We start from the raw sequence: 25,710 nt of genomic DNA, 5'->3' as shown, positions 1-25,710 counted from the left end.
AGAAAAAAGCAGAAACAGTAATTATTAGATCAAGTATTAGTATGTATTTATGCACAATAATAAAAACAGATTTACAAGTTGAACTGGAAATTTAAACATAAGAAGTTTAACAGCTTTTGTTTATTATATTAAATAACCAAACACCTTTTATTCCCAAAATTGGTAAAGAATAAATAATATAATTTACAATATGGTACAAAAAATAATCAGGAAGGACAGGCATTCTGCTTTATACATACACTGTATATTTATAATCTATAAAACAAATTCACATCTCAAACAAGCCGAAAACCTTAGATGATATGGCTTAACGATTATTATAAAAAACAGCAATAAGTTCTGCTGCCCAGAAGCTCTAGAGCCGGTTATCCTGTTACAGAACAAAGGGCATGGGCTACTGTAGTGCTTCCAAGACTTACCTCACCTAACACGACTTACAAGTTACTGTAGGATTAGGAGAGTTTTGACAAGTCAGGAAAGGTTTGCTGTGGGTTTCTTTTTTTCTTAAGACAAAGTGCCATATTACCTCCTAAATGCATCTGATAGATATCAATGTTAAAAGAAAAAGCAACTGCTGTTTTCCTCCTCCACTTGTTTCAAGTCTTTTATTCTATGACTGTTCTTTGCACACGTTTGGATTCAATGGTGTGATCTACTTAAAGATGCTATTAAACTGAAAAGACACCACCAGTAATGAGGCTATGGTACAGAATGCTAGAGAATGGGACTGAGGTGGGAAAGCAAGTGGATCAACCAATGAAATGGTTCCAAATATCCCCACTCCCTGAGCAAGTACCCTACGCCCAGAAGACACAGAGGGATGAGAAAAATGCCATCACGAACCTTATGTGGAATCACAAACTTCAACTTGCCTCTGCACCTTCTGAAGAATGGAATGCTCATCACTGGATATTCACAATGAAGAATCAAGGCAAAAACAACTCCCTTGAGACCGAAGATATTCAGTCTCAATCTTTAGAAAAGATGAATCAGCAAAAAGATCCCTGACAACGTTAGAGTGACTAGGGGAAGATTTTTCTGAGAAACTGACCTGGTCTTAATCACAACATGCTCAAATGCACAAAGGAAGCCACAGGTGTGTACTGACACTATCACAACTTCCGCTGGAAGGGCCAAGGGAGACGCAGAAGTGGGAGGCGTCTCTGCTTGGGTCTTTTGAAAAATTCCAGCCTTTAACATAACAGTTGCTTATTTTCATACATGTAGAATCATTTAGGCTGGGAGAAAAGGCATCCATCATTTTAATGCTACAGACGACACCATTTTTCCTTAATATGGCAAGCAAATGCTTATACCTGTCTGGTTGCTAGAGAAGCAGGGTTCTCTGAAGTCATGTCAGCTTTATTACAGGTGAGAAGATTCAGTCCACACTCCTCCGCAACTCACCTCCCCACTGGATGACACTGGCCAGTCAGCTACTCCCAAATGGAGTCTATGTGGGAGATCCAAGAGAGAGGTGCTGCTGAATAAAGGGCTGACAAAGTCTTATCCAGATCTCCAGAGTTTTCCTCCTGCTGGACGTCCACCAGGTGACAGGTGCCAACCTACCAACCAGACTACTGTGGGGTGTCCCCTGATGGATAAGCAGCTCGGGATCACTACTGTCCCTGGCGCAGTGCACACTGCCATTGGGCACTGCCCCCGGCATTGATGCGGTAATGCTACTTGGCATCTCTGGTCCCAGACAGTGGGAATACAAGAAAGCTGGCAGTGGCCTAACCTTGGCCTGACCCACTGTGGATCTAACCGGGTCGGATGCCCAGAGACAGACTCACTGATCTTGTTTGGCTCAATAAGGTGCTAATTTCAGGAAGCTGATACATTGATCACAAAACACAAGCTAGTTCAAAGAGACTCTGGACTCAAATACTGCTGTCTATCTCTCTTAAAGTGGTACCATATCCCTTTCTTTCAGACCTCCAGAGCTTTGGGACTGTTTTCTCAAGAGCCCAGGAGGGCTGCCCACACAGGCTTTTCTTAGTGATGTTTGTGCCTAAATCCAGATCTGAAAGAGGGAGGCCACGTGACAGGCAAGAGCTCTGAGGAAAGCTGGAGAGGAAGGAAGGAAGCTACCGCCTGGAAGCCACTGTCCTGCTTCCTCTGCGGCTTGGAGGGGACAACCCAGCCTGTAGCCTGGAGCAGCCGACCACTCTGGGGAGGCGGCAGGATCAAGAGCAGCCCCTCTGCTTGTACTCGCGAAGGACCTTCCCCTCTCCTTGCACACTGGCTCATCTCTTTGCGGGGGGTGGGGGGTGGCGGGCAGGAGGAGGAACCAGAGGAGAGGGCCCAGCTGGCCTCGAAGGCTGCCGGTCCACAGTGAGCTGGGAGAGAGGCAAGGTGATGAACACTAACAGTGGTGGGCTGGGGCGGATTCAAGAAGCCACACTGACTGCGGCTGCCGGGCGGGGGTAAGCAGCAGGTGGGGTGGTGCCCCAACACCACAGCACTGGTGCCCAGCCACACGGGGTGTGCCTGGATGGTGGTTTGTGTGTTTGGCCCCGCAAGGCTGAGAAGGCAGAGGAGCTGTGTTAACTCCATTCTGGGGAAAGACTGGATGTTGCACTACCCAAGATGGTGACGGCTGGTCATCCAAGGAGGCTCAAGGAGCACACCAGAGGGATGTGGGTTCAGCGCACTCTGACTGCGCGTGATGTCTGACTCTTGCCTGGATTCCCTGAACAGGAGGAAGAGAAACAGGAGACCACGAGGCAGAAGTACAAGCAAGGGATTATACATATGCATTGGGGCATACTCTGCACTGATGCCAAGGAAAGGAAGGGAGAACTTTCCCTGCAAATGGCATCTGTCCAAAATGCTAGGCAGGAATATGTTAGAAGTTCAAGATCATCAGGAAAGTCTTATCTGTAGTCAAATGAGCGCTTGGGGATCACCCTAAAGAGAGAAATAACATCTCAGATCACCGAGAAGAAACTTGCAGATAGACGCGGGGAAGAAACCAACTAAACAGGAACGCTGTTCTTCCTCTCTAATGTCTCCTAATTCTCAAAACACGAGAAAAACATTTTCTGACCAGCTTAGCGGGATTTTTTTAAAAGTCCACACAAACCGTGTAAGACATGATTCTTTTCCCCCTTCCTGTTGAGTCAGTCAGAACAAAGGCTCCAGATGAGGAAGCACTAGGCCATGGTCAGGATTTCTGGGGAGGTGGCACCAGTTGCGCTGCCCCGGGACCCTCCCACTGCCCCGTGATTGGAGTGTCCTCTGCAGTGTCCGCTGTCTCAGGTCATTCCCAGCTGTCCTCCCCGTCCTCGCACTGCAGAGGGAACAACTGGAGCAGGGAGTGGGTTTGCCGCAAAGAAGGCAGCAGTGCCCTGGAGCCTCCCTGCAGAGAGCGGGAGGTCACAGCTCCCAGGCCATAACAACGACAGCCAGGCCCACCACTCCTTTCTCTCAGAAAGAAAATGCCCTGGAACGTCTGACACAACGACCAAGGCAGAAGCGTGGTTACCGCGCAGACCCTAACACATGCTCCTGGCAGGGGGTGGCTCCGACGCCAGGGCCACATCTGACACTGGCCTTGCCGAGGACGCTCCCTCATCGCCTGGCCACCACTGCCTCGGCCTGCTGGGACATGGCTGTCTGCATGTTGCACGTTCTGGGTGCAGAGGTGCCTCTGTTCAGACTGTCTCCTGGGAGTCCGGGCTTGATTTATGTTTTCTCTCTTCTAAAGAGGGCTACCCCTACGACGCTCGAGGACCACCAACCCTGTAAGCTGTCCTTCACAGCCTCCGGGCTGCCCCAGCCATGAGGCACAGTCACTGGGACAGGTCACCGACCGGGGGGCCACCTCCACCGCCATCAAACAGAACCTCTCGGCGGCCAGGCTCAGCAATGGACAGCTCTTGGGCCAGATCGTTGAACCGGGATATGTAATCGATGCTGTTTTCGTTCATCATGCACACCAGCTGGGAATCCACAACCTATGGGAGAGGACACGGGGAGACGAGTGAGCAGGCAGCTGGCCACCACGGCCGGACTTAAGTGCAACTCCCTCTACAATGAGGGTGAGAGTCCCCCCGGCAGCCACATCACAGCGGCCCCCGCACTCCAGGGACAACCTCAGAATCACCTCCGTCACTGCGAACACTCGCTCTGTGGAGAAGTACGCACTGTGAGCCTGGCCGCCCAGCTGTCGGGTCAGAGTGGTGGGTCCCCGGGAAGGATGGTCAGTGGACAGAGAGGCAGAGGGAAGGCAGCAGAACTAGGGACTGTGGGGTGGCCTGAAGGAGACAGAAGCGGAGGAGGGAGTTTGCCACGGGCTTGCGTGTCAGAGGAGGGCTTTCTGAGGCGGGGTGTGAGCAGAACTGTGGGAGCAAGTCATGTAAAGGCACGAGGGAAGCACATTCCCGTGAGAAGAAACAGCAGGTGCAAAGGCCCTAAGGTGGGAACAGCCGGCTGTTCAAGAAACAAGAAAGATGGTGGACGTGACAGTGAGTAAGGCAGAGAGTAGAGGAGACCAGAGTGTGCACAGTGGGGCCTCATGCATCAGGACTGTCCTGTGGGCAGAGCCAGGGAGTTTACTGTCTCCTCCCGCACTGGACTGGACTGTCGGCCTCATGAGGATAGGGCCTTTAATTTGTCCATTCTGGGCCTGTAGCAGTGCCTGGCATCTAGTAAGCCCTCAATTAATATTCATTAACTGCTTGATGTAATGAACAAATACAAATGAGAAGCCTTCAGAAAATTCTGAGTAGAGCACGGGATGAACTGAACTTTAAACTTTTTACTACAAGATATTTCAAAAAAACTGAAATTTGTTTTCAAAATCCCCTCGGATCTCGAGATTCACGTCCGGACACCGAGACGCTGAGGCATCCTGGGAAGCAGCTGTGTGAGCTTTGTTTGATCCAGGTTACCCCCGAGTATCGATTATGAAATGCTCGAGGGCCCCCCACAAGTGCCTCGACAGCCCAGGGAGCCGGTGTTGAGCAGATGCTGCTCTAGGACTTCAGCAATGAGCTGGGGGCCGGCCAGGGGCATTCTAGACTTAGGTTCTCCCCTCAGCACAGCCTCTGTCTAAACTCCTACAGTACCTGTTACTTCACACCTGGAGTCTTAGTTAAAGGTACCTGTCTTCACTCCCTCAGCCCTACTTGCCCACAGACACCACTCAAACCTAGTGGGATGGAGGCCTGGGTGGTTGTGTGAGGCGGCGGCCTGGACAAAGAAAAGAGGGATGCTGCATTCCAGGCAGAACATGGGGGAGACACACTGCCACAGCATGACTCCGGGGTCATCACGTGATCGCAGAGGAGCCTCTGCAGAAGCCCTCCCCCCATTCGGCAGGTCAGCCACGAGCAACGACACCAAGGTGCTGCTCAAGGGTCCCCTCTGTCAGGTGGCAGCAACGATGGCACCGCCACTACCGCCTCTTCTCCTCCGCAGATCAGGAGACTGAGCAGGGGGATGCAGAGTCCCTGCCCGAGGTCACACAGCTGGTGGAGGACACACAAGACCCAGAGCTGCCTTCAGAGCCCCGGGCTCAGCCGTGACTCAGGGTCTGTCACCTGCCGCCAGCGGGACAAATGCTGGCCCAGCAATGGCAGAGATTCCCTCTCAGGAGCAGTCAGAGGCTGGGCTCTGTCCATGATGGCTCCTGACGTGTAAGTCTTGGCAAGCAGTTCTGAGTAACCACACGGGTCTGCCGGAGGGTCTGGCAGCTCTGGGATGGAGGCTGGCACCCAGCCTTGGGGGAAAGGTCGTGCGCTTACCTCGGCGACATCAGCCAGGGACCGGGACACAAACGAGTCGCGAGAGTTGCCATCCAGCAGGCTGGGGCCCAGAAGGGAGGTGCCGCTGTTGGTCCCGACGGGGGTTGGCAGCATCTTCCGGCTCTTCTCTGGGGAGATGAAGCTCGCTGCAGAGAGGAAGGAGAGGCCCTGAGCCGGCTAGGCCTGGACTGGTCCAGGGAGGCCGGGCCAGGCCCTGCGGGCATCTTGCTGCTCGCATGGGCACGGTGCTCCACACAGAGGCATCAGGCCATACTTGCCTTTCCTCCCATGGTGAGCCTTGGACAGTCCCCTGCAGCCCGGGAAAGTCTATCTCATTTTTCTAGGGGCCCCACAGTGTTCCACTGTCTGGTCACCACCCCTACCTCAATGTAAGGTTGTTTCCAATTTCTCATGATTTCTGTTCGACTTTGCAGAGCCTGCACTGCTCTGTGTGACTTTCTGAGCAGGAAATGCGCATTGGGGGCTGGCTCCCCCACACCACCCAGACCAGAGCCCCGGCTTGTTCGGGGCCGTCAGGTGTGGTGCCCCCACACAGTGCTGACCCAGTTGGTCAGCAAACAGCACGCCCCGCGCCAGGGTGCACACCCTGGCTGCTCTCTACAAATACAAAGTGCACGGACCCCAGATGTGCCTCAGAAGCTCCTCTGTGCAGGAAACCGAAGCTGGTGCGTCTTTCCCTAATAGCCCCTTCCCGTCCCACAGGCACCGGTGGCGACGAGGATGAACACATCCTGTGAAGGCTCCGATCTGTCCTTGCCGTGCCACCACAGAACAGAAAGAGGGGAGCAGAGAGGGCGCAACACGCCGGCTCCTTCCACCCTGCCCTTGGCAGTGAGCCTGGGAGGAGGAGCACAAGGGACTGACTGCAGGATGGACGTGGCCACGGTTACGGGGTTTACACATCTGCCAAAGCCTAGTGACCTGCACACTGGGGCCTGGGCACTTTCCCACATGTAACTGATGCAGAAAAAAACCCTAAATACCAAGGAACAGCCCTGGAGGGGCTCTCTGCCAGGAGTGTGGAGAGTCCAGACTCTGGCTCTGCTCATTCCGGCTGCCCTCCACAGAGACTCACCAAACAAGCTGCTGAGTGAGGAGTCCGTGGGGTCGCTGGGGCACCACTGGGGGTCGTGGGTCGGGGAGGCGATCCAGTCTGGCTGGGGGCTGCTGGACGGGGAGGGGAGACTCTTGGAACTGTCACTGCCGTTCAGTTTTGCTGGAGAAAGAGGGACTCCTTCACCTGTCAACCAAAATCTGGGGTCAGAGCCGGCACGTGGGGTGAACAGCCCCACTTCCCCCACCTGCCACCAAGAAGGCCACAGAGTGGCGTGGCATGCGCTGCTGAACTGGGAGGCCCAGGACCCCACTGGGCCCCCAAACAGCAGGGACCCGTGCCCATCTTCAGAGAATGACACTGGCCACAGCGGATGGGGGCAGGCCCCATGCTGAGGGCGTCACCTACACCCTCTCCCTGCTGCTGACGACAGCCCTGCAAGATGTCCGCGGCTCCCAACACACTGCTAAGGAGAACAGGCTCTAATGAGCCGGTGACCAGCCCACGGCCACACACTGCCAGCTATTAGCTCTGAATCCACGGCCTGAACTCTACCAGCTGGCGCCTACCATACCGCTGCCCCACAGCACCATCCCCACAGGCTGGGGGAGCCGAGGCCCACAGGTACCAGCCCAACCCCTCCTAAAACCCACAACCCCGCAGGCGTCCAACCCAGGTTCAGAACCGACAAGGAAACGGCCCCGCCTGATCCCCAGGCTGGAGATGCCTCGTGGGCCCGCTCTATCTCCCAAGGCCAGGGGCAGCCCCGCCAGACCACGAACAGGCTCAGGTCCTGTACGGGCCTTGTCCGCCTGCGCTGCCCCTGCCAAGGCTGGGCAGTGCCTTGTAGGTGCAGAGGCTCAACTCCCAGGACAGCTGGACAGCAAGGTGCTTGGAGGCTGGCAAACACTCAGGTGGGAGGTCAAGGCCCCTGGGAGAACTGACTCCAGGAGGGCTGTGCAGAGGCACCCTGCTCCTTACTGTACTGGCCGGAGCTGATGGCGATCTCGATGATGGAGTCGCTGATCTGCGTGGCGGGCTCTCCCTGAGAGAGCACGTCCTCGGGCGGGCCGGGCAGGGAGATGTCCAGCAGAGCAGAGACGTTGGGCGGAGAGAGCCGGGTGCTGGAGGCCTCCGACGAGGGCAGCGGTGTGGAGAGCCCATTGTGGAGAGGAGCCTTGGACAGCTCGGATAAGGAGAGAACGGGCGAGTTCTGCGGAGACAGATACTGTTGAGACACGACAGAGCAGACAGTCCATACCAAGCAATGAAAAAGCAACCTTGGTCCCGCAGAGCAGTGACTGAGTGACAGGGACACCAACAGAGAGGCAGTGACCCCAGCGGTCACTCATCCTTCCAGCGAGAAACACACTCAGGGAACTTCCTTCTCCTGAAACCCTCGAGGGATGGCCCAGTTGGGAGGCCGGGCCGAGGTGGCCTGGATCTGCTTCCACCCCCAGCTGACGACCTCCTCCTCCCCGGCCCAGAAAACTTAGTCCTTCCAGAACTGTGTCTCAATCAGCCAGCCCGAGAGGGGAGAAGGGAAGCCTGAGATGGGAGCCGCGTGTGCACCAAGGAGGCAAGGTGCGGGGAAGGACGGCCGCTGGACATCATGAGGAGGAAGCCCGGGCCCGTGAGCAGGACCATGAGGGTGGGGCCTGGTGCTGGACGAGGTCCTGGGGCAGCTACTTTGCTCAGCAGCCAACAGCACACTCTACCTGGAAACCGTCTGCCACCGTCTCCTGCCTCGAGGGGACACTGATGAACGGGTCGCTCGTGCCCTACGAGAACACCAGGAATATGCCAGTGAGCGCTGGCCCGGCACCTGGCTCCTGAGGAGAGCCGCTCCACCCCACGGCTCCTAACAGGCAGGAGCACAGGGGTGTAGGCTGGAGAGCTCTCCCTGGGAGCACAGGAAAGACCACTGCTCTCAGAATGTGCACCCCCCCACCCCTGAACTTGAGACCATTTGTCAATTCACAGTCAACTCCAGTCCTAGCAAGAGGTCGACCTCAGGGTCCTCAGGCAGGACTGGGCTCTGCAGTCCTAAGTGGCCGCCTGCCCTGCCCACCTCAGGCAGCCCTCAAACAGGTGGGGGAACCGGAGGAGCTGCAGTGCCAGTGGGGCTGCAGAGCAGGGCCCGCTGAGGCAGCACCCGAGTAGCAGGGAGTCAGGGGTGGACTGACAGCCAACTTGGTGACATTGCTGTTCAGGCCGGCTACCTTCCCTGCGGGCAGACCTCCTGTTCAGGCCGGTCACCTTCGCTGCGGGCAGACCTCCATGCCCGTCTTAGTTGCGGATTCCCTGGGTCACATGGCAAGCCCACCACACCCGCTGCGCCACATGGTCTCACTCAGGCTGAGACTTCCCTGTTCAGTGACTCTCCTCTCGCTCAGCAGGCCCGTCCCCTCCAGAGGCAGAGCTGGAGTCCAGCACGACCTCAGCTCATGGCCTTGGCTTTCAAACCAGGACCGGAGATTGACCATCCCATCCCAGAAGCTGGTGGCAGCTCAGAGAAGCCCTTCTAAACACACTCACCCCTACAGCGGGGATGGGGTCTCCATTCTGGTGGGTGCCGGTGGAGTCCTGCCCCGAGACAGTCACCGTCACCTCATCTGAAGACAGTGGGGAGATGCCAGACAAGCCGTCGGCATCCAGGACGGGGAGGGGGCTCCCAGGGATGATGCCGGCGCTTTTAGCTGCTAAGTCGATAGCGCCTGGCAACAGAAGCAACGTGCAAGTCTTTGTCTCCTGACGTCCTGAAACCCGCCCCAGAGGGGACAGCCCATGTGCAGGCCTCATTTTCATGCCAGGGCAGAGTTGCAGAGACTTACTGGCCAGGTGGCCTGGGGCCTGGGGTGGCAGGACCTTGGGCACAATCGGCCGGGACAGAGCCGCTTTGGTCAGGGAGGACTGAATGGGCCGGAAGGAGCCTCTCCCTGTGAGGACGAGAGTGGAAGCAGATGCGTCAGGCACACAAGCTGATGGCCTCTTGCCACACGGCGGGGGCTGCACGTGCTCCCCTTCATGGCCACCGTCCAGATCATGGAAGCCGAGCTGGAAACCACCAAACGTCCCAACACTTGCTAACTTGGGGAAGTCAATGGTCACACAGGGCCCCAGCGGGGAGAAAGCACTGTCGCCCGTGACAGCGGCACCACTGCGCTTCCTGGGGGCTGCTGAATGGCTGCGGTCACTACTGTCAGCCCACGGGAACAGCCCTTTAAGGGTGTGTCACACCTGAGCTGAGCTACAGGCTCCTCTGAGGGGGTCAGAGCACCAGACTAGGATCAACGTGCTGCCTCTGCAACCTGGCTCCTTCCTGGCAGGCTTTCTGCCATTGAAAAGTAGGTGTGAGAATGAGCAATTGTCTGGGTCTTGTGAAAATCAAGACCGATAAAAAGGTAAGTCATGGAATGTGTGTTTCACTGAAGGAGTCTCACTATATGAGATTTACTGCAAAGAGCGAGGGCCCCACTGAGCTTACAGATCCATGAAAGCGTGAGTCGCACACCCTAAGGACATGTCTGTCCCATAAAACGCCTGACAAAAAGATGTCATGGATGGGGTGGACCACAGACCCTTCTCTTAAACTGAACCGAGCAGAGCACCCCAACCAGGGCCGTCTGAGCCCACCTTGGGAGGAAGCTGCCTGTGGACCACCAGTCAGGGGTCCACGCCTGCCCGCACCGCTGCCCATGTTGATAGAGCGGACCCAGGAAGGCTTGAAATGTCACTCAAAGAGCCACAGGAACAAATGCCTGCAATTCCCAAAGACGGGGCCGCGCACGTAAGGAGCGAAAGCTTCCCTGAGAAGCCCTGGCACTTACCAGTTATGGAAGAATTCGACAGGATGGAGAAGGAACAGACATTGTGGGACTGGTTTTCAGATGGTCTAGGAAGCAGTGTTCTCTGTGGAGGGAAAATTGGCAATATTCAGTTGATGGAAAGACCCCAATACTGAAAATCATCCAGGAAACTAGTGCTGGATTGTAAAGGAATGTTCTAGAGAAGAGGAAGCTGAGTGTAACCAGATGGGGGTTCTGGTTCTACAGTTGCTGACACAAGGGCTTCCAAGACAGTCTGAGGATGGCTGTGCTCTGTAGACCCCAGACCCCTAAACACTGGGTCCTCTCTGAAAAGAACCCAGGGAATTGAAGCTTCCCAGGGAAAACTGGGGGAGTGTCAGAACAATCCACCTTTTATCTAGAACATCTGGATTTGGCTGGAACGCAACTAGTCCTATAAATATTTATAACCACTCAATGTGGACTGTTACGAGATACCCCTTGTTTGGGTGAAGAAAATCAAGTTGCCGCCTGTATCGCAGGGGGCCAAGGCCATGCGGCCCTCCACCCCAACCACGGTCTGGTGCCCACTCCTCCCTGTCACACGCCCAGGGCTCCCATGTGTGAACCATCAGGTCCCAATGTGCTCAGGGCGCCTTCATGGTGTGACGACTACCACCTAAGAGGAAATGGAGTTCACTGCCGACACTGTTAGCTGTTGAGGTGAAACACTGACAGAAAGCATCTCTCAGGCCAGAAGTGTCCAGAGGCACTGCAGCTCTGGGCGCACAGCTGGGCTCTCGCCCCACTGGGGCTCCCCAAGGGCCTGCCAGGTGCCGCAAGGCGCAGGGTGACTGTACACGAGGTGACAGGCCCTGGTGTCCCCTGCCAGCCTCAGGCCTCTTTGAAAGAGCCAGGTGGGGAGATCCTTTAGGCTCTGGGCCTCACGGTCTCTGTCACAGCTACTCAAGTCCACCCCGGTGGTGTGAAAGCAGCCATGGACAGCCGGGAAGTGAAGTACCGTGGCCACATGCCAATGAAACTTTTTATAAAAACAGTAAGTGAAAGAACCACATATGAAGTGTGATTCCATTTATGTGAAATTATGCGATCCCTAGAGACAGGAAGTGGCTCAAGGGCTGGGGAAGGGGCGGTCCAGGTAACGGGCTGGGCTTCTGTTTGGGGTGATGACAATGTTCTGGAATGACACAGCGGTGGGGGCTGCACACCCCTGTGAATATACTAAAAACCCTGAACTGTACGCTTTAAACAGGTAGGCTTCATGGTATGTGAATTATATATCAATAAAGCTGTTTACAAACAAAACAACAACAGGCAGCTGAGGGCACCCTGGCTGCGACCCTGGGCTGTGGGGTATCCTCTCAGCCAGGGAGTGTGCTCCCATGCCCAGGGTAGAGGGTTAATGTATTTAACCAAATATACCAAAATTAAATGCCCTAACGTTGAATTAGCCTGCACAAAAAAACCCGTGGGACTTGGAATAAATTTTCCTTCCTGAGATCTGTCATGCAATCTCTCATTTCTAAATAAATTACTTCCAAGAGAGGAAGAGATTTCTGAGTCTAACAAAAGGAGACCTATGCATTAATTCAAAAACATTCATAAATTTCCAGGCCCATAGTTATTTCAGAATTTCAGCTTCACCTCTGTTATCTTTTTACCTCCAAATAAAAATGCCCTCTTTCTCCTGTGCCTCTCATCCCTGGATCACCCCTCTGGGTCTGCAGGTGGCATCCACGGGTCCTCCCAGAGTTCATTACCAGCTTGGGAGAGGTCTGGCCTCTGGCCAATCCATATACCTTGCCAACTGCTTCCATTTACTACATACTTATAAATAGATGTTCTGAGAGTCCTCACATATATTCCAATCTGGGACATCCTTGAAACCCAAACCCCTAGAACTTTCTGTCTTTTTTGCAAGCGGTTTTCATGCTGTACCAAGATTACCTTTATTTTCAGGTACAGTTAGTGTCACTGTTACTACTTTATCCTGTTAAGAAAAAGAAAAGAAGGGGCAGGGATTCTCCCCACTTCACATGAAAACCTGAGACACAGGAGGACACTAGCGTGTCCTGGGCAGCTCAGCCGGTGGGAGGGAGAGGCCAGCCCTTGAGGCCAGGCACACGCAGATGTGGATGGGCTCCTGACCTGGACCACCAATGGCTTCCGCAGGTGCCGGTTCCGCAGCTTCCTGGGCTTTGGCAGGAAAAAATCCGACTGCATCTGTGAGGAAGACAGTACTGACCCTGAGAGTGTTTTCTCCACACACACGGGGCAGCCCAGCAGCAGGGAGGCGTGGGCCCCACTTACGCTGATGGAGTTCAGATGCTGACGGAACGTCAATTCTGTTTCCTTGTTGGGAGAGAAGAGCTTCCCGTGTCGGCTGTTGGGCGGCAACGTTGTTGGGACGGCAAAAAGGCCACCATCTGAGTCACTGCTTCCGGCACTGGAGGGACCGGCCACCAAGAGGGGCCTCGGGGGGTTTCTCAAACCTAGGGAAGGAGAAGGGAGAACAGATACAATGGCGCTCACCCAGCAACGACTCCAGCATGGGAGGGGTTCCACCGGGAAGAAAATCAGAAAGGAATCCTTGACGACCTCTCTGGTGTCCTTAAAGGGAATTTCCTATATCTCAGTGCTGTAAAAACCTGCTTTTCTCCCTTTCTCCCTGAAATTCTAGTTTCCACCATGTAAGCAGATCAGAGCTTTGCTTGATCTCTGCTAATCTCAGTGGGAAGGGCAGATTCACCTTCAAAAACTTTTCAGAGCTAGAAGAACCTTCCAGATCATCTAGTGCAGACCAGAGGTCAGCAAACGTTCTCTGGACATGGACAGACAACAAAAGTCAGCCTCGAGGGCCTCACAGTCTCTGTTGAACTCAGCTCTACGGCTGCAGCACAAAGGCAGCCACGTGAGCCAGTGGATGTGGCCATGTGCCAATAAAACTTCATTTACAACAAGCAGGCTGTGGACCACGGTCTGCTGATCCTTGGTCTAAATCTCTAATTATACAGAAAACAGACCTAGAGATAAAAAGACAGAAAATATTTATTTAGGAACTACTATCTGGGGACTCTCCTTGCTGTTTTCATCATCATAGGTGCTGCAGCAAAGCACCCTCACTTCATGGTAGAGACGGGTCCCCTTTCTTTATTTTTTATTTGCAAATCTGTGAGGTTAAATCAACACGCACAGAGTCCAGAGACCAGGTCTAAGCACCTGTCTGGATTCTAGCACTGCAGGCGCACTGGGCTAAAAGCATCCGCGACTGAGGAAGAGTGCGGACATTTAAGAGTTCACAGAGTTACAAAACTTTAAAGCCAGAGGGAGGGGGCAAAGACTATACAGGCTCCCAGCTAGCCCACCACCGGTTGACGCCTGAGGAACGTGCCTTTGCCTTAAAGACAACCGATTCAGAGTCTGCTGCTGCCCCCTCGTGAGCCACGGCAAGGAAACAGGATAAAGGTCAGGAGGGAAACGGAAAACAAGAACTGCAGGAGGTGGGGAGCCTGACACCACAGCAGCCTTATTCTTTAAAATTCATGCAGAATTAACGATTCTAGACATGACAATCTGTTTTATTAAAAAAAAAAATACTAAGCAAGTAAACTGATGACTCAGAGAAACGAGTCATGTTTATCCTAGGGTTATGTGCCACGTAACCCAAAAAAGGACGCTGAATTTAAATTACTTCCCAGATACAACCGTGGACCAGCAGGTAAGCCCATCTTTCTTTCTAAGACTTGTGTTCAACTGCTGGGGAATCCTTTAACTGAAGGTTTCTTTATTCTAATACTTTAGATGTAAAGAAAAACAGTCCCTCTAAGACTCAGAAAGAACCAACCTTTCTCATGCTTTAAGCCACTAACTCGGCATGATATGGAGGCTGCTGCTGACCTCACAAAGCCAGATCCCCCAAAGTGACCAGACTGGCAAGGGTCCCCCATGTTTCCTGTCGGCTCCTGCACCCAGGACCCCAGAGCCTCTGTGACGGGCCCTGTGCTCACCCTCCCCTCGAGGAGGCAGTGATTTCTGTATCCCACACCATCCGCTGGACTGCGGCTGACTGAGTGGAGCGAGGCCTCAGGCAGCCCGGAGCTCTTGGCTCTGTGCAGCCCGCAACGCCCAGCAAGAACCCAGGAGGCCGCCTGTGGCCGTCTGAGCCTCACCTGAGGAGCAAGGTGCGGAGCTGGGAGAGAAGGTCTTGCCGTGACGGAGGGCAGCCTGGTTTCGAGGGCAGCGTGGGCTGCGGGAGCTGACAGTCACCACCTTCCCCGGGGGCGTCGTCGACTGCTCCTCCTGGGCAGGCCTCACTGAGGCCGTGGAGCCAGTGTTCACTTCTGGAGCCTGGGACAGAAACGGGCCAAAACATTGGCCAAACTCAGCACGGAACAACGCTTGTGGAGTGTGACGGGACAGCAAAGGGCCCAGGGTCACACTCCATGATGCACAGGTTGGTGCCCCCAGGCCCTCAGGGGAATAACCGCTGTCCTCCAGGAGCCCTTCTGTGTTCACTGCCGCGGTGGCACGGAGAGGACGTCCCCTTGCACCGTGACGGGAGCGGAGGCTGAGCGGCAAGCGACAGGGACTCTCCTTCTTAAAGCTTCTTCTGATTGTGAGTCAGAGGAAGGAAATACAGATTAATTTCTAAAATCAAACACAATCACAGCCAAGGAGTCCTCTGCTTAGTCAAAACCTCCACCTCAGGGGTTTCGTGGGCCCCTACCTGAGGCCGCTGCCTCCACTCGCCTGGCTGTCACCAAGTGTTGGGGTCCTCGGCCATAGAGGCACCCCTTCTACTCACCTGTTCTCTCCCATGACTCCACCGTCCTGCCCCGCCTCCTCAGTTCTCCCCAGCACCCACTCCCCATGCTCTCACCCAGCCCCACCTACCCTGCACCTCTTCCTGTGTCTCCCATGACCTTCGCCCTGGCCTGACCCACCTTCTCTTTTCCCTGGGACCCCTGCTGTGTCCCTTCCTACTCCATTCATTGGATCTCGACACCCCCACCTCCCACCTGAGTGCCCGCCAGCCTCCCCGGGGCGGGGCGGCCATCGGCTGCACTTGTTTGTCAGCGTCCCACCTACAGAGAAATCGCAGGGAGGGGCCGCCTGGCCAGGCAGGCCATCTCTAATTCAAGGTCCTGTATCTCTCCTGGGGCCTTGAGCAAGCGATTCTCACACCTGGGCTGCATCAGAATCACCAGGCAGGGCATGGGGTTGGGGGGTGTCTCGTCAAAACAGTCTCCTGGCCTGCAAGAACCTGCATCCCTAACGAGTTCCCAGGTGATGCCGAGGCTGCTGGCCGGGGACCCCGCTTCAGGAGCCACAGATCTGAGCGCCCTGCTCTGCATCCTCTGCACTGCCAACTTGCTCCACTCTCCTCTCCCAGTTGAGGCCGAGGCCAAGGCCAGCACCTCGGCCGTGTTCCAGAACTCCCGCCTCCTCAGGAGCCAGCCTGGCCCGGCCTCCTTCCCTAGGGGTCTGGACATGCTCCGGTCTCCCCCGTCTCCACTCCTGACCCCTCCAAAGGCCAAACTTGAACAAGTGTTTTAAACTCATCATCTCTGTCCGGTCACTGCAATACTGCCCATGCCTGCCCGCAGGTCACATCCACACCTGAATCCAAAGTCCACTGCTGGCCCTCGGGCCTTACCCACCCCCACGAGAGCCGGTCCCACGTGGCACTCATTCCCCACCATGAGCTCTGCTGAGTGCCGCCGGAAGATGGTGGGCAGGAGCCCAGGGCAGAGGCTCCGGGAAATGGGGCAGAACACAGACCACGTGCTGTCTGCCCCGGGGAGCAGGAGGCGGGTACATGTCACAGCGGTGACATGGGCGCACCTCGAGTTTGGTTCTGACTGTGACCCGAGCCCCACTCCTGTGAGGCCACCACGCTGAGCTTCGGCGTCTCCTCCTGGAACTTGTGAGCCTCACCTTCTAGTGCACACGCCCTTTTTGGGATCGACCTGCCTCAGGACGCTGCTCTCGTGCCCAGAGAGCGGACTAGACTTTCCGGTTGCAGCACCTTCCAGCCCACGTGTGGGCTCTGCTGGCCGGCCTCCCAGGAGCGGGGGTGGGGGGGCAGTTACAAGCCGTGGCCAGGCCCACCTGGCCGGGTGCCCTTTCCCTGGGCCATGGCAGCCACTGTCCCCCACAGGAGCCTCTCAAGGAACCTGAGACCACTCCAACCAGCCACCTCTCGACAGGGTCTCCTGGGCGCAGCCCACCCAGCGCAGCCCCTCCCAGCTCCACTCCCTGCACCCAGGCTGCACCCCCACTGGCCTCCAAGGACGGCCTTTCCAAAGCACACACTCGACCTCGCCGTTCCTGCTGCAGAAACCTGCAACGCTCCCAGCCCAGCTCGGCTCCTGGCCATGGCTGCCACCTCACCTCTGCGCCTCTGTCCCAGGCTCTGTCCCCTCGGCCCACACACTTGGGCTCAGTGGCATCTCTGGAGCCGGGCAAGGTGCAGCCCATGTGAGCCCCACAGGACGAGGGCCTGCACTGCAGGGAACCGGAGCCCCAACCACGTGCTCTGTGCAGCCCACTCCAGGGAACGAAAGGCGACCCCCAGACCACCTCCTCCAAGGAGCCCGCAGGGCCCCAGACCACCTGCCACAAGGCTGGTCTTTCCTCTCTGGACCCCAGCCACCCAGCCGCGAGCCCTTGGGGGGCCAAAAGGGCTGTGCTCCGACCCACACTTACCAGCTTGGGGTTGACCTCGGTGGAGATGAGCTTTAGGAGGCAGCTGAGGAGGCGCTGCCTGTGGAAGCTGTTAGGCGGGGAGCCGGTGCGGGAGCCCTGGGCCTGCCCTCCCGGGGCCTGGCCCTCAGGGCCCAGCACTGCCAGCCAGTCGTACTCCAGCTGCAGCTTGTTGGGCTTGCCCATCATGAGGTAGACTTCGGCCAGCGTGAGGCTTTCAGAGGTCTGCAGGTTCCAGCCCTCCTCGCGGAGCTGCTGGGCGAAACGGCTGGCAGGGATGTCCTTCGGAGGCTTGGCGGCAGGCTGACCCTGAGGTGGTGGGGGGTCCAAGGGGCTCGCCTTCTCCTGGGGTTCCTCCGCAGGCACGTCTGCCAAGTCTTTAGTGCAAACGTCCGGCTGGAGCCCAGGGCTAGGCTGAGGCTCTGGGCCGGGCGGGACACGGACAGGGGATGGTGCCCTGGCCCGGGCGAGGTCGGCCACCTCTGCGCTGCTGGGGACGAGGGTCTCTGGGGAGGGGCACCCAGAGGGCCGTGAGTCTACGCAGCGGCACTGCTCAGGGATGATGAGGTCCTGACAGGACTTCATGTAGCGGGGGAAGGGGTCGAGGAGGGAGAGCTCATCTTCCAGGTCTGGGAGCTGGCCACAGGCACACGCCAGGGCCCCGGGTTCTCGGGCAGGGCCGTCCCCACCCTCTGCAGCAGCGGCCGCAGGGGTCTTCTCAAGCCGTCCCCTAGCATCCTGGAGCCCAGGGGGAAGCCTGTCGGAGGCGTCCGGGCTGCTGAAACTTGCAGCGGCCCCCTCCCCAGGGGCACTTTCAGGGGAACTCTCCCCGGAGCTCTGCAAAGCGTCGGTGGAGGGAGGGGGCCGCCCCCCGCCCTTGGCCTCGGCGCCGCCCCGTGGGCACTTCAGCTGGCCCCTGGCTGTGCCCTGCCCGCTCTGGATGCCCAGGATCTGGGCTGGGGGCAGCGTGTGGGTGTCCTTGGTGCTCTGCTTGCACCGGCCGCCCTCCTGCCAGTGCACCGTGCAGAAGGCCTTTGAGTGCACCACTCGGGCCACGCCCGGCAGCGGGGTCAGGGTGCAGTTCTCCCCCGGGAACAGGTGCAGTGCCACCTTCTCCTGCGATGGCTCCGTGAACGAGTCCTGCAGCTGCTGCTCCTCAAACGTCTTCCGCTGAGCGCACCGTCAAGGAACCACCTGCAGCAGCTCACACCCTCAGGTCCAGCGGGGAGACACGACAGGTACTTCCTTCTTTCTGGGCTACACACCCAACACTCACCCTCCTAGCTGGGAACTGGGCAGGGCTACAAGCCAGCCAAGGACACGAAGATGTAGGTGTGGGGCTGTCCTCGGTCACTTTGTTCAACCTGCTGGCAGGGATGCTTCGGCCACACCCTGTGGGCCAGATGGCAGCCACTTACAGCAAGGACGGCTGCTGTGACCGAGTTCTAACACTGCAAGGAGGTCAAAAAGGGGGTTCAGACCCAAAACCCAGAGAATGAGGGGCTGTGGGTTTTAGTTCTGGTTCTACACCATCTCATGGCACAGCTGCTACACGCCTGGGGGCCCCGCTGCAATTCCAGGACTGAGAAGGAGACTTCACTCTCAGGCAGCAGGTGCTGCGGAGCCCGGGGGTGGCTTTAGTAGGAAAAGGATACAACTCGCACTTCATGAAGTGCCCACTTCTGCTTCAGGAACTCGATGAGGCTGGAGACCTTTCGATGGAGCTCCACGATCATCCTACAGAGAAAAGACAGATGGGGAATGGGAGGCTGGGACGTGGGGGTACCTTCTAGAAGCCCCAGAGGCTGCAGCAGGAAGATGATGCCTGGGGGTCTCGAGGCCAGAGCCATAATGTCCGTGCAGAGCCGCTGGCTCCTTTTCTAAAAACTAACTCTTTAATTTGAGATAACAGGAGACTCACGAGAAACTGCAAGAAAAAGTAACAGAGATCCTGAGTGCCCTTTACAGTATGAGGTCTCAACCAGGACAGGAGCCTTGGTACAACACACCCTTCTCTTCTACCAGCTCCCTGTGGGGTCAAGAGGGTGGGTCTAGACTCAATTAAACCCAAGAAAATAAAAATACACATAGAAGGAATGAAGTCCTGATGCAGGCTACGACACGGATGAACCCTGAAACCATGATGCTCACTGAGAGAAACCAGACAGAAAGGACCCGTATATGATCCTATTTACATGAAATGTCAGAACGGGCAAATCTATAGGGCCAGAAAGTAGACCAGTGGTGCCCTGGGGAGTGGGAGGAGGGATGCACAGTGAGTGTTTAGTGGGCATGGGGTTTCCTTTCGGGGGGCTGAAAATTTCTGGAACTAGAGAGAGATCATAGTTGTACAACACTGTGAAGGTACCCAATACCCCTGAACCGGGCCCCTTAAAAGGGCTCACAGTTAATTCCGTATTATGTGAATTTTACGTGAATCTAAAGGCATCCCCCACACTACCCCCAGGTGGTGTCAGAGTACTGGAGTGGCGTCTGCTGCTCACCCAGGGACCCAACACTGCCCCTCCAGCCCCGTCCCTCACAGCTCGCTCCCCCAAAACGCACAGCGTGTTACCTGAGCCGCGGGTTCTGTGAGAGGCTCTGCACGCGGGCCCAGGCATGGTTGTTCCGTGGCTGCAGCTCTACGGGGACTTTCAGGGGCAGGCGCACTGGCTTCTGGTCCTCTTCGTCACTCAAGCCTGCGACAGGGAGGGGCCGTGAGAGCCTGGCACAGACGGACCTTGATGAGAAGGTGAAGTCCTCGGCCAGACAGCTAAGGGACCCAGAGAGGAGCAAGGGGCAAACAGCCCTCAGTGAAAGTGGGACTGGCAGGAGCCCCAGCAAGGACCTGGTCTAAAGGTGCCAGCGTGGCCAGCTGCATATCTGCTATACCAGGGCCATGGACCAGCCATGGGAGACTCGCCCTGACACCTCGGATGCTCCGTTTGAGGACAGCTGGGACTTCTGAGCTGGACTTGACTCACAAGAGGACACACCGCTATGACACGGGGTTTCGGGTCCAGGAGCTGCCTGCTGGCAGGACTGGATCATGCAGGCTCAGCCGCCGTGTTCCAGCTCAGCCTGGCCATCACTAAATGGAGCCAGACAGCGAGCCTCCCCTGGGAGTGAGCCCCAGGTGCGCGGCCCAGCCCAGCCCGCGTCTGACATACCGTCCGGGTCACAGAGCTTCTTCAGGGCACGGCACATGGGCGCTTTGATCCGCAGGTTCCTCCCTTTGTACCGGACTGTGGTGGCCCTGGGAGAGGAGTGTTAAAGAAGCGCTGAGGCCTCTAAATGAACAGTCACTCCCACCCCGCGCAGTAACTAAGGGCCCCAGCTAAGCAACCACCCTGGCCTCCAGGGCTCATGCTCGGCCCCACGAGGGGACCCCACACATCCCCAGGAAGCTCCTGGGATCGTAGGCAGATGCGCATGACAAACGACAGAGCTGACTCTGGACCCTCCCGAGCACGCGTCACGCTGCAAAGAGGGCACCTGCTGTTCAGGACGTACCCTGCCCTCCTGCCTGGCAACCCCGAGAGCCCTCTCACTGGAGCCCCAATCGGACGTCAGAAGGAATGCCCCTTCCCCTCCTCCAGGTCCCCAGAGCAGAAGGGCTCACCCACCTCTACATGACCTCTCAACCCGCCCCTAGGTGACCACCTCTGCAGGTCAGTGACATTGCCTAGTCAGTCCCTCTGCAAACCACACTAGGGGGGCCCGGAGAGGACGGGACACTGGAGGCCAGCAGGCATGAGTGCAACATGCTTGTGCTCCCCCCACTGATCTGCAGGCAGGCCCAGAATCAGGAGGGCCTGCCCTAAATCTGTCACAGCTATGGGTGACACTCTACCTGAATACTGCTGTGACAGTAACTTATATAATGTTAGGATTACATAAATTAAAGAAATACTACTGTTAACTAATGAAAGGAATATAAAAACCATAAAAAATAGCTCCCTCTAAGAAACACACTTGGAGTGCTTTGGGAATACTCAATAAAGGTAGATTGTTTTTAAAAGATGGCAGACAAATTGTGAGCAAGAGAACTATGAAAAATGACAGGGAAGGACCCTGCAGTCCCACTGCTTTGAGAGCCTACATTCTTGTTCCACTTGAAAACAGGAAATCACAAATGATGCATCTTGGCTAGAGCTTCCAAATAAAAACACCACAGAACTCCGAGGAGCAAGCCACCAAGAAAAGGTGTTGGCCAGCCACCAAATGGTTGGTGAACAAACCTAAGTTCATGTTTTACGAAAGGTTCAAGGTCCGTCTATATTGTTTTTATGACCCTGCTTTGTTTTTTACCTGTTTTTTAAAAATCGAATTACAATATTGTCTTAGTTTCAGATGTACAGCAAAGTGATTCTGTTATACACATATATATCCTTTTTTGATTCTTACAGTGTATTTCAATACTATAAAATATTGAATATAGTTTCCTCTGCTATACAGTAAACCCTTCTCTACTTTATATGTGGTAACGTGGATCTGTTAATCCCAAACTCTTAATTTATCCCTCCACCCCACCCCCCTGCCTCTGGTAACCATAAGTTTGTTTTCTACGTCTGTCTGTTTCTGTATTGTAAATAAGTTTATTCGTACTATTTTTTAGATTCCACATATGTCAGAGAATGTTTTGTCTATGTTCTCTTCTAGGAGTTTTATGGTGTCGTGTCTTATATTTAAGTTTTTAAGCCATTTTGAATTTGTTTTTGTGTATGGTGGGAGGGAGTGTTCTAACTTCATTGATTTACATGCGGCTGTCCAGCTTTCCCAACACCACTTGCTATAGAGACTGTCTTTTCTCTATTGCATATTCTTGCCTCCTTTGTCGAAGATTAATTGACCACAGGTGTATGGGTTTACTTATAGGCTCTCCATTCTATTCCACTGATCTATATGTCTGCTTTTGTGCCAATACTACACTGTTTTGATTACTGTAGCTCTGTAGTATTGTCTGAAGTCTGGAAGAGTTATGCCTCCAGCTTTGTTTTTTTTTCCTCAGGATTGCTTTGGCAATTCTGGGTCTTTTGTGCTTCCATGTAAATTTTAGGATTATTTGTTCTAGCTCTGTGAAAAATGTCGTGGGTAATTTGATAGGGATCACAATAAATCTATAGATTGGTTTGCACAGTATGGCCATTTTAACTATATTAATTCTTCCAATCCAAGAGCATGGGGTAACTTTCCATTTTCTTGAATCATTTTTTATTTGCTTTATCAGTGTTTTATAGTTTTCAACACATAAATTTTTCACCTCCTTGGTCAGGTTTATTCCTAAGTTTGTTTTTTTTTTTGGTGGGAGGGGTGCGATTTTAAACAGGATTTTTTTTTTTTTTTTTTACTTTCTCTTTCTGATATTTCATTGTTAGGGTAAAGAAATGCAACAGATTTCTGTATATTAATCTTGTATCCTGCTACCTTCCTGAATTCATTTATCAGTTATAATAGTGTTTTTTTTTTCATTTATCAGTTCTAATAGTTTTTGTGCTGAGCCTTTAGGGTTTTCTACACAGAGAATCATGTCATCTGCATATAATGACAATTTTACCTCTTCTAATCTGGATACCTTTTCTTTCTTTTTCTTGTCCGACTGCTGTGGCTAGGACTTACAATACTATGTTAAGTAGAAGTGGTGAGAGTGGGCATCCTTGTCTTGTTCCAGAATTTAGCGGAAAGGCATTCAGCTTTTCGCCGTTTGGTATTATGCTGGCTGTGGGTTTGTCATAAATGGTTTTTATTATGTTGAGATAATGTTCCCTCTATACCCACTTTGGTGAGAGTCAAATGCTTTTTCTGCCTCTAGTGAGATGATCATGTGGTTTTTTTCTTTTCTTTTGTTGATGTGGGGAATTGCAGATTGATTCGCATATGTTGAACCATCCTGTGACCCTGGGATGAATCCAACTTGATGGTGATGTATGATCTTTTTTATGTGTTGTTGGATTCAGTTTGCTCATATTTTGCTGAGAGTTTCTGCATCTAAATTATCAAAGATACTGGCCTGTAATTTTCTTTTTTGGTAGTGTCTTTGTCCAGTTTTGGTATCAGGGTGATGGTGGCTTCATAGATTGACTTTGGAAGTGTTCCCTCCTCTTCAATCTTTTAGAAGCATTTGAGAAGAATAGGTCTAAGTTCTTTGTATGTTTGGTAGAATCCCCCAGTGAAGCCATCTGGTCCTGCACTTTTGTTTTCAGGGAGCTTTTTTATTACAGATTCTATTTCACTTCCAGTGATTGGTCTGTTCAAATTATCTGTTTCTTCTTGATTCAGTTTTGGTGGGCTATGTATACCTAGAAACTTGTCCATTTCTTCTAGGTTGTCTATTTTGTTGGAATGTACTGTTCATAACATTTTTTAATGATTTTTTATATTTCTGAGGTATCAGTTGTTATTTCTCCTCTTTCATTTCTTATTTTATTTGGCTCCCCTCTCTTTTCTTCTTGGTGAGCCTGCCAGAGGTTTGTCAATCTTGTTTGTCCTTTAAAAAAAAACAGCTCTTGGTTTTATTGATTTTTTTTTTCTATTTTTAAATCTCTATTTACTTTCTCTCTGATCTTTATTATTCCTTCCTTCTGCTGACTTTAGGTTTTGTTTGTTCTTCTTTTTCTAATTCTTTTAGGTGGTACGTTAGGTTTACTTGGGATTTTTCTTGTTTTTTGAGGAAAGCCTGTATCACTATGAACTTTTCAGGACTGCTTTTGCTATAGGTTTTGTATGGTTGTGTTTTCATTGTCTTGAGGGTTTTTTTAATTATTTTTTTGTTTTTCCTCTTTGATTTCATCATTGACCCACTGGTTATTTAATAGCATGTTCTTTAGTCTCCGTGTAATCTTTTTTTTCTCATTTCTCTTTCTGTGGTTGATTTCTAATTTCATGCTGTTGTGGTCAGAAAAGATGCTTGAAATAATTTCTATTCTCTTAAATTTGTTGAGGCTTGTTTTGTGTCCTACTATGTGGTCTATCCTAGAGAATGTTCCATGTACACTTAAAAAGAATGTATATTCTGGTTTTTTTTTTAATGTAATGCCCTGTAGATATCAATCAAGTCTAACTGTTCTATTGTGTCATTTAGGATCTCTGTTGCCTTACTGATTTTCTGTCTGGAAGATCTGTCCATTGATGTCAGTGGGGTGTTAAAGTCTCCTACTATTATTGTACTCCCATCAATTTCTCCCTTTGTGTCTGTCAGTATTTGTTTTATGTATACAGGTGCTCCTATATTAGGTGCATATATGTTAATGACTGTGAGATCCCCTTCTCGTACTGATCCTTTTATCGCTATATAGTGTCCTTCTTTCTCTCTCTTTATGGTCTTTTTTTTTTTTTTTTTTTGGCTGCGCCACGTGGCTTGTGGGATCTTAGTTCCTCAACCAGGGATTGAACCTGGGCCACAGCAGTGAAAGCACCGAGTCCTAGCCAATGGACAGCCAGGGAATTCCCTATGGCCTTTGTTTTAAAGTCTATTTTGTCTGATATGAGTATCGTTATCCCTGCTTTCCTGTCATTTCCATTTGCATGAAATACCTTTTTCCATTCCCTCACTTTCAATCTATAACGTGTCTTTCTCTCTAAAGTGGGCAGTCTGTTGTAGGTTCTTGTTTTATTATCCAATCTGCCACTCTGTGTCTTTTGATCAGAACATTTAGTCCATTGACATTTAAAGTAATTACTGACAAGTATGTATTTATTGCCATTTTAAAACTGTTCTCCAGTTGACTTTGTATTTCTTTGTTCTTTTCTTATTTTCGTTTTTCCTTTTGTGGCTTGATGGTTTTCTTTTGTATCATTCTTGAGTTCCTTTCTGTTTGGTTTTTGTGAATATACCGCATGTTTTCGATTTGTGGTTACCCTGGTTTTCAAGTATGTTAACCCATAACTGTATCTACTTGCTTTAAACTGGTAGTCATAGAAGCTCAAACACATTCTAAAAGATCCACATTTTCTTACTTTCCTCCCCCATATTTTGTGATTGTGAGGTCTTATTTTACATCTTCGTGTTTATCCTTTTGCTGTTCATTGTAGTTATAATCGCTTTCATAGAATTTTTTTTTATTGTTTTTTAGATCTATGTGCTGGTGGGACTTCCCTGGTGGCACAGTGGTTAAGAATCCGTCTGACAATGCAGGGGAAACGGGATCGAGCCTGGTCCAGGAAGATCTCACATGCCACAGAGCAACTAAGCCTGTGCACCACAACTACTGAGCCTGCACTCTAGAGCGCGTGTGCCGCAACTACTGAAGCCCGTGCACCCAGAGCCCGTGCTCCGCAACAAGAGAAGCCACCGCAATGAGAAGCCCGCGCACCACAACGAAGAGTGGCCCCCGCTCACTGCAACTAAAGAAAGCCTGCATGCAGCAAC

At 53.1% G+C, this 25,710-nt stretch overlaps 1 protein-coding gene across 5 annotated transcripts in view; it reads right to left on the bottom strand.

Moving 5' to 3' along the window:
* Window positions 1-150: 150 nt before the first annotated feature.
* The window catches only part of CRAMP1 (cramped chromatin regulator homolog 1), a 59,218-nt gene continuing 33,658 nt past the window's right edge, over window positions 151-25,710 (bottom strand). For 2 of the 5 annotated variants that reach the window (XM_061209487.1, XM_061209488.1), the window contains 14 exons: window positions 20,513-20,598; window positions 19,918-20,041; window positions 18,998-19,079; window positions 17,346-18,512; window positions 14,807-14,984; window positions 12,948-13,129; window positions 12,786-12,860; window positions 10,659-10,740; window positions 9,367-9,767; window positions 8,547-8,609; window positions 7,810-8,056; window positions 6,850-7,014; window positions 5,754-5,899; window positions 151-3,962 (listed from right to left, as the gene is read on the bottom strand). In XM_061209487.1, coding sequence (XP_061065470.1) covers window positions 3,798-3,962; window positions 5,754-5,899; window positions 6,850-7,014; window positions 7,810-8,056; window positions 8,547-8,609; window positions 9,367-9,767; window positions 10,659-10,740; window positions 12,786-12,860; window positions 12,948-13,129; window positions 14,807-14,984; window positions 17,346-18,512; window positions 18,998-19,079; window positions 19,918-20,041; window positions 20,513-20,598 — 3,163 coding nt within the window. In that variant the 3' untranslated portion in view covers window positions 151-3,797. The remainder of the gene's footprint in view (window positions 3,963-5,753; window positions 5,900-6,849; window positions 7,015-7,809; window positions 8,057-8,546; window positions 8,610-9,366; window positions 9,768-10,658; window positions 10,741-12,785; window positions 12,861-12,947; window positions 13,130-14,806; window positions 14,985-17,345; window positions 18,513-18,997; window positions 19,080-19,917; window positions 20,042-20,512; window positions 20,599-25,710) is intronic. The other 3 variants (XM_061209489.1, XM_061209490.1, XM_061209491.1) reach the window with 3 other exon arrangements.

Source organism: Eubalaena glacialis, chromosome 13, assembly GCF_028564815.1.
Source record: "Eubalaena glacialis isolate mEubGla1 chromosome 13, mEubGla1.1.hap2.+ XY, whole genome shotgun sequence".
Lineage (NCBI taxonomy): Eukaryota > Metazoa > Chordata > Mammalia > Artiodactyla > Balaenidae > Eubalaena > Eubalaena glacialis.
Note: the sequence above shows the minus strand (reverse complement) of the source record. Positions and strands in the feature narration are given on the sequence as shown.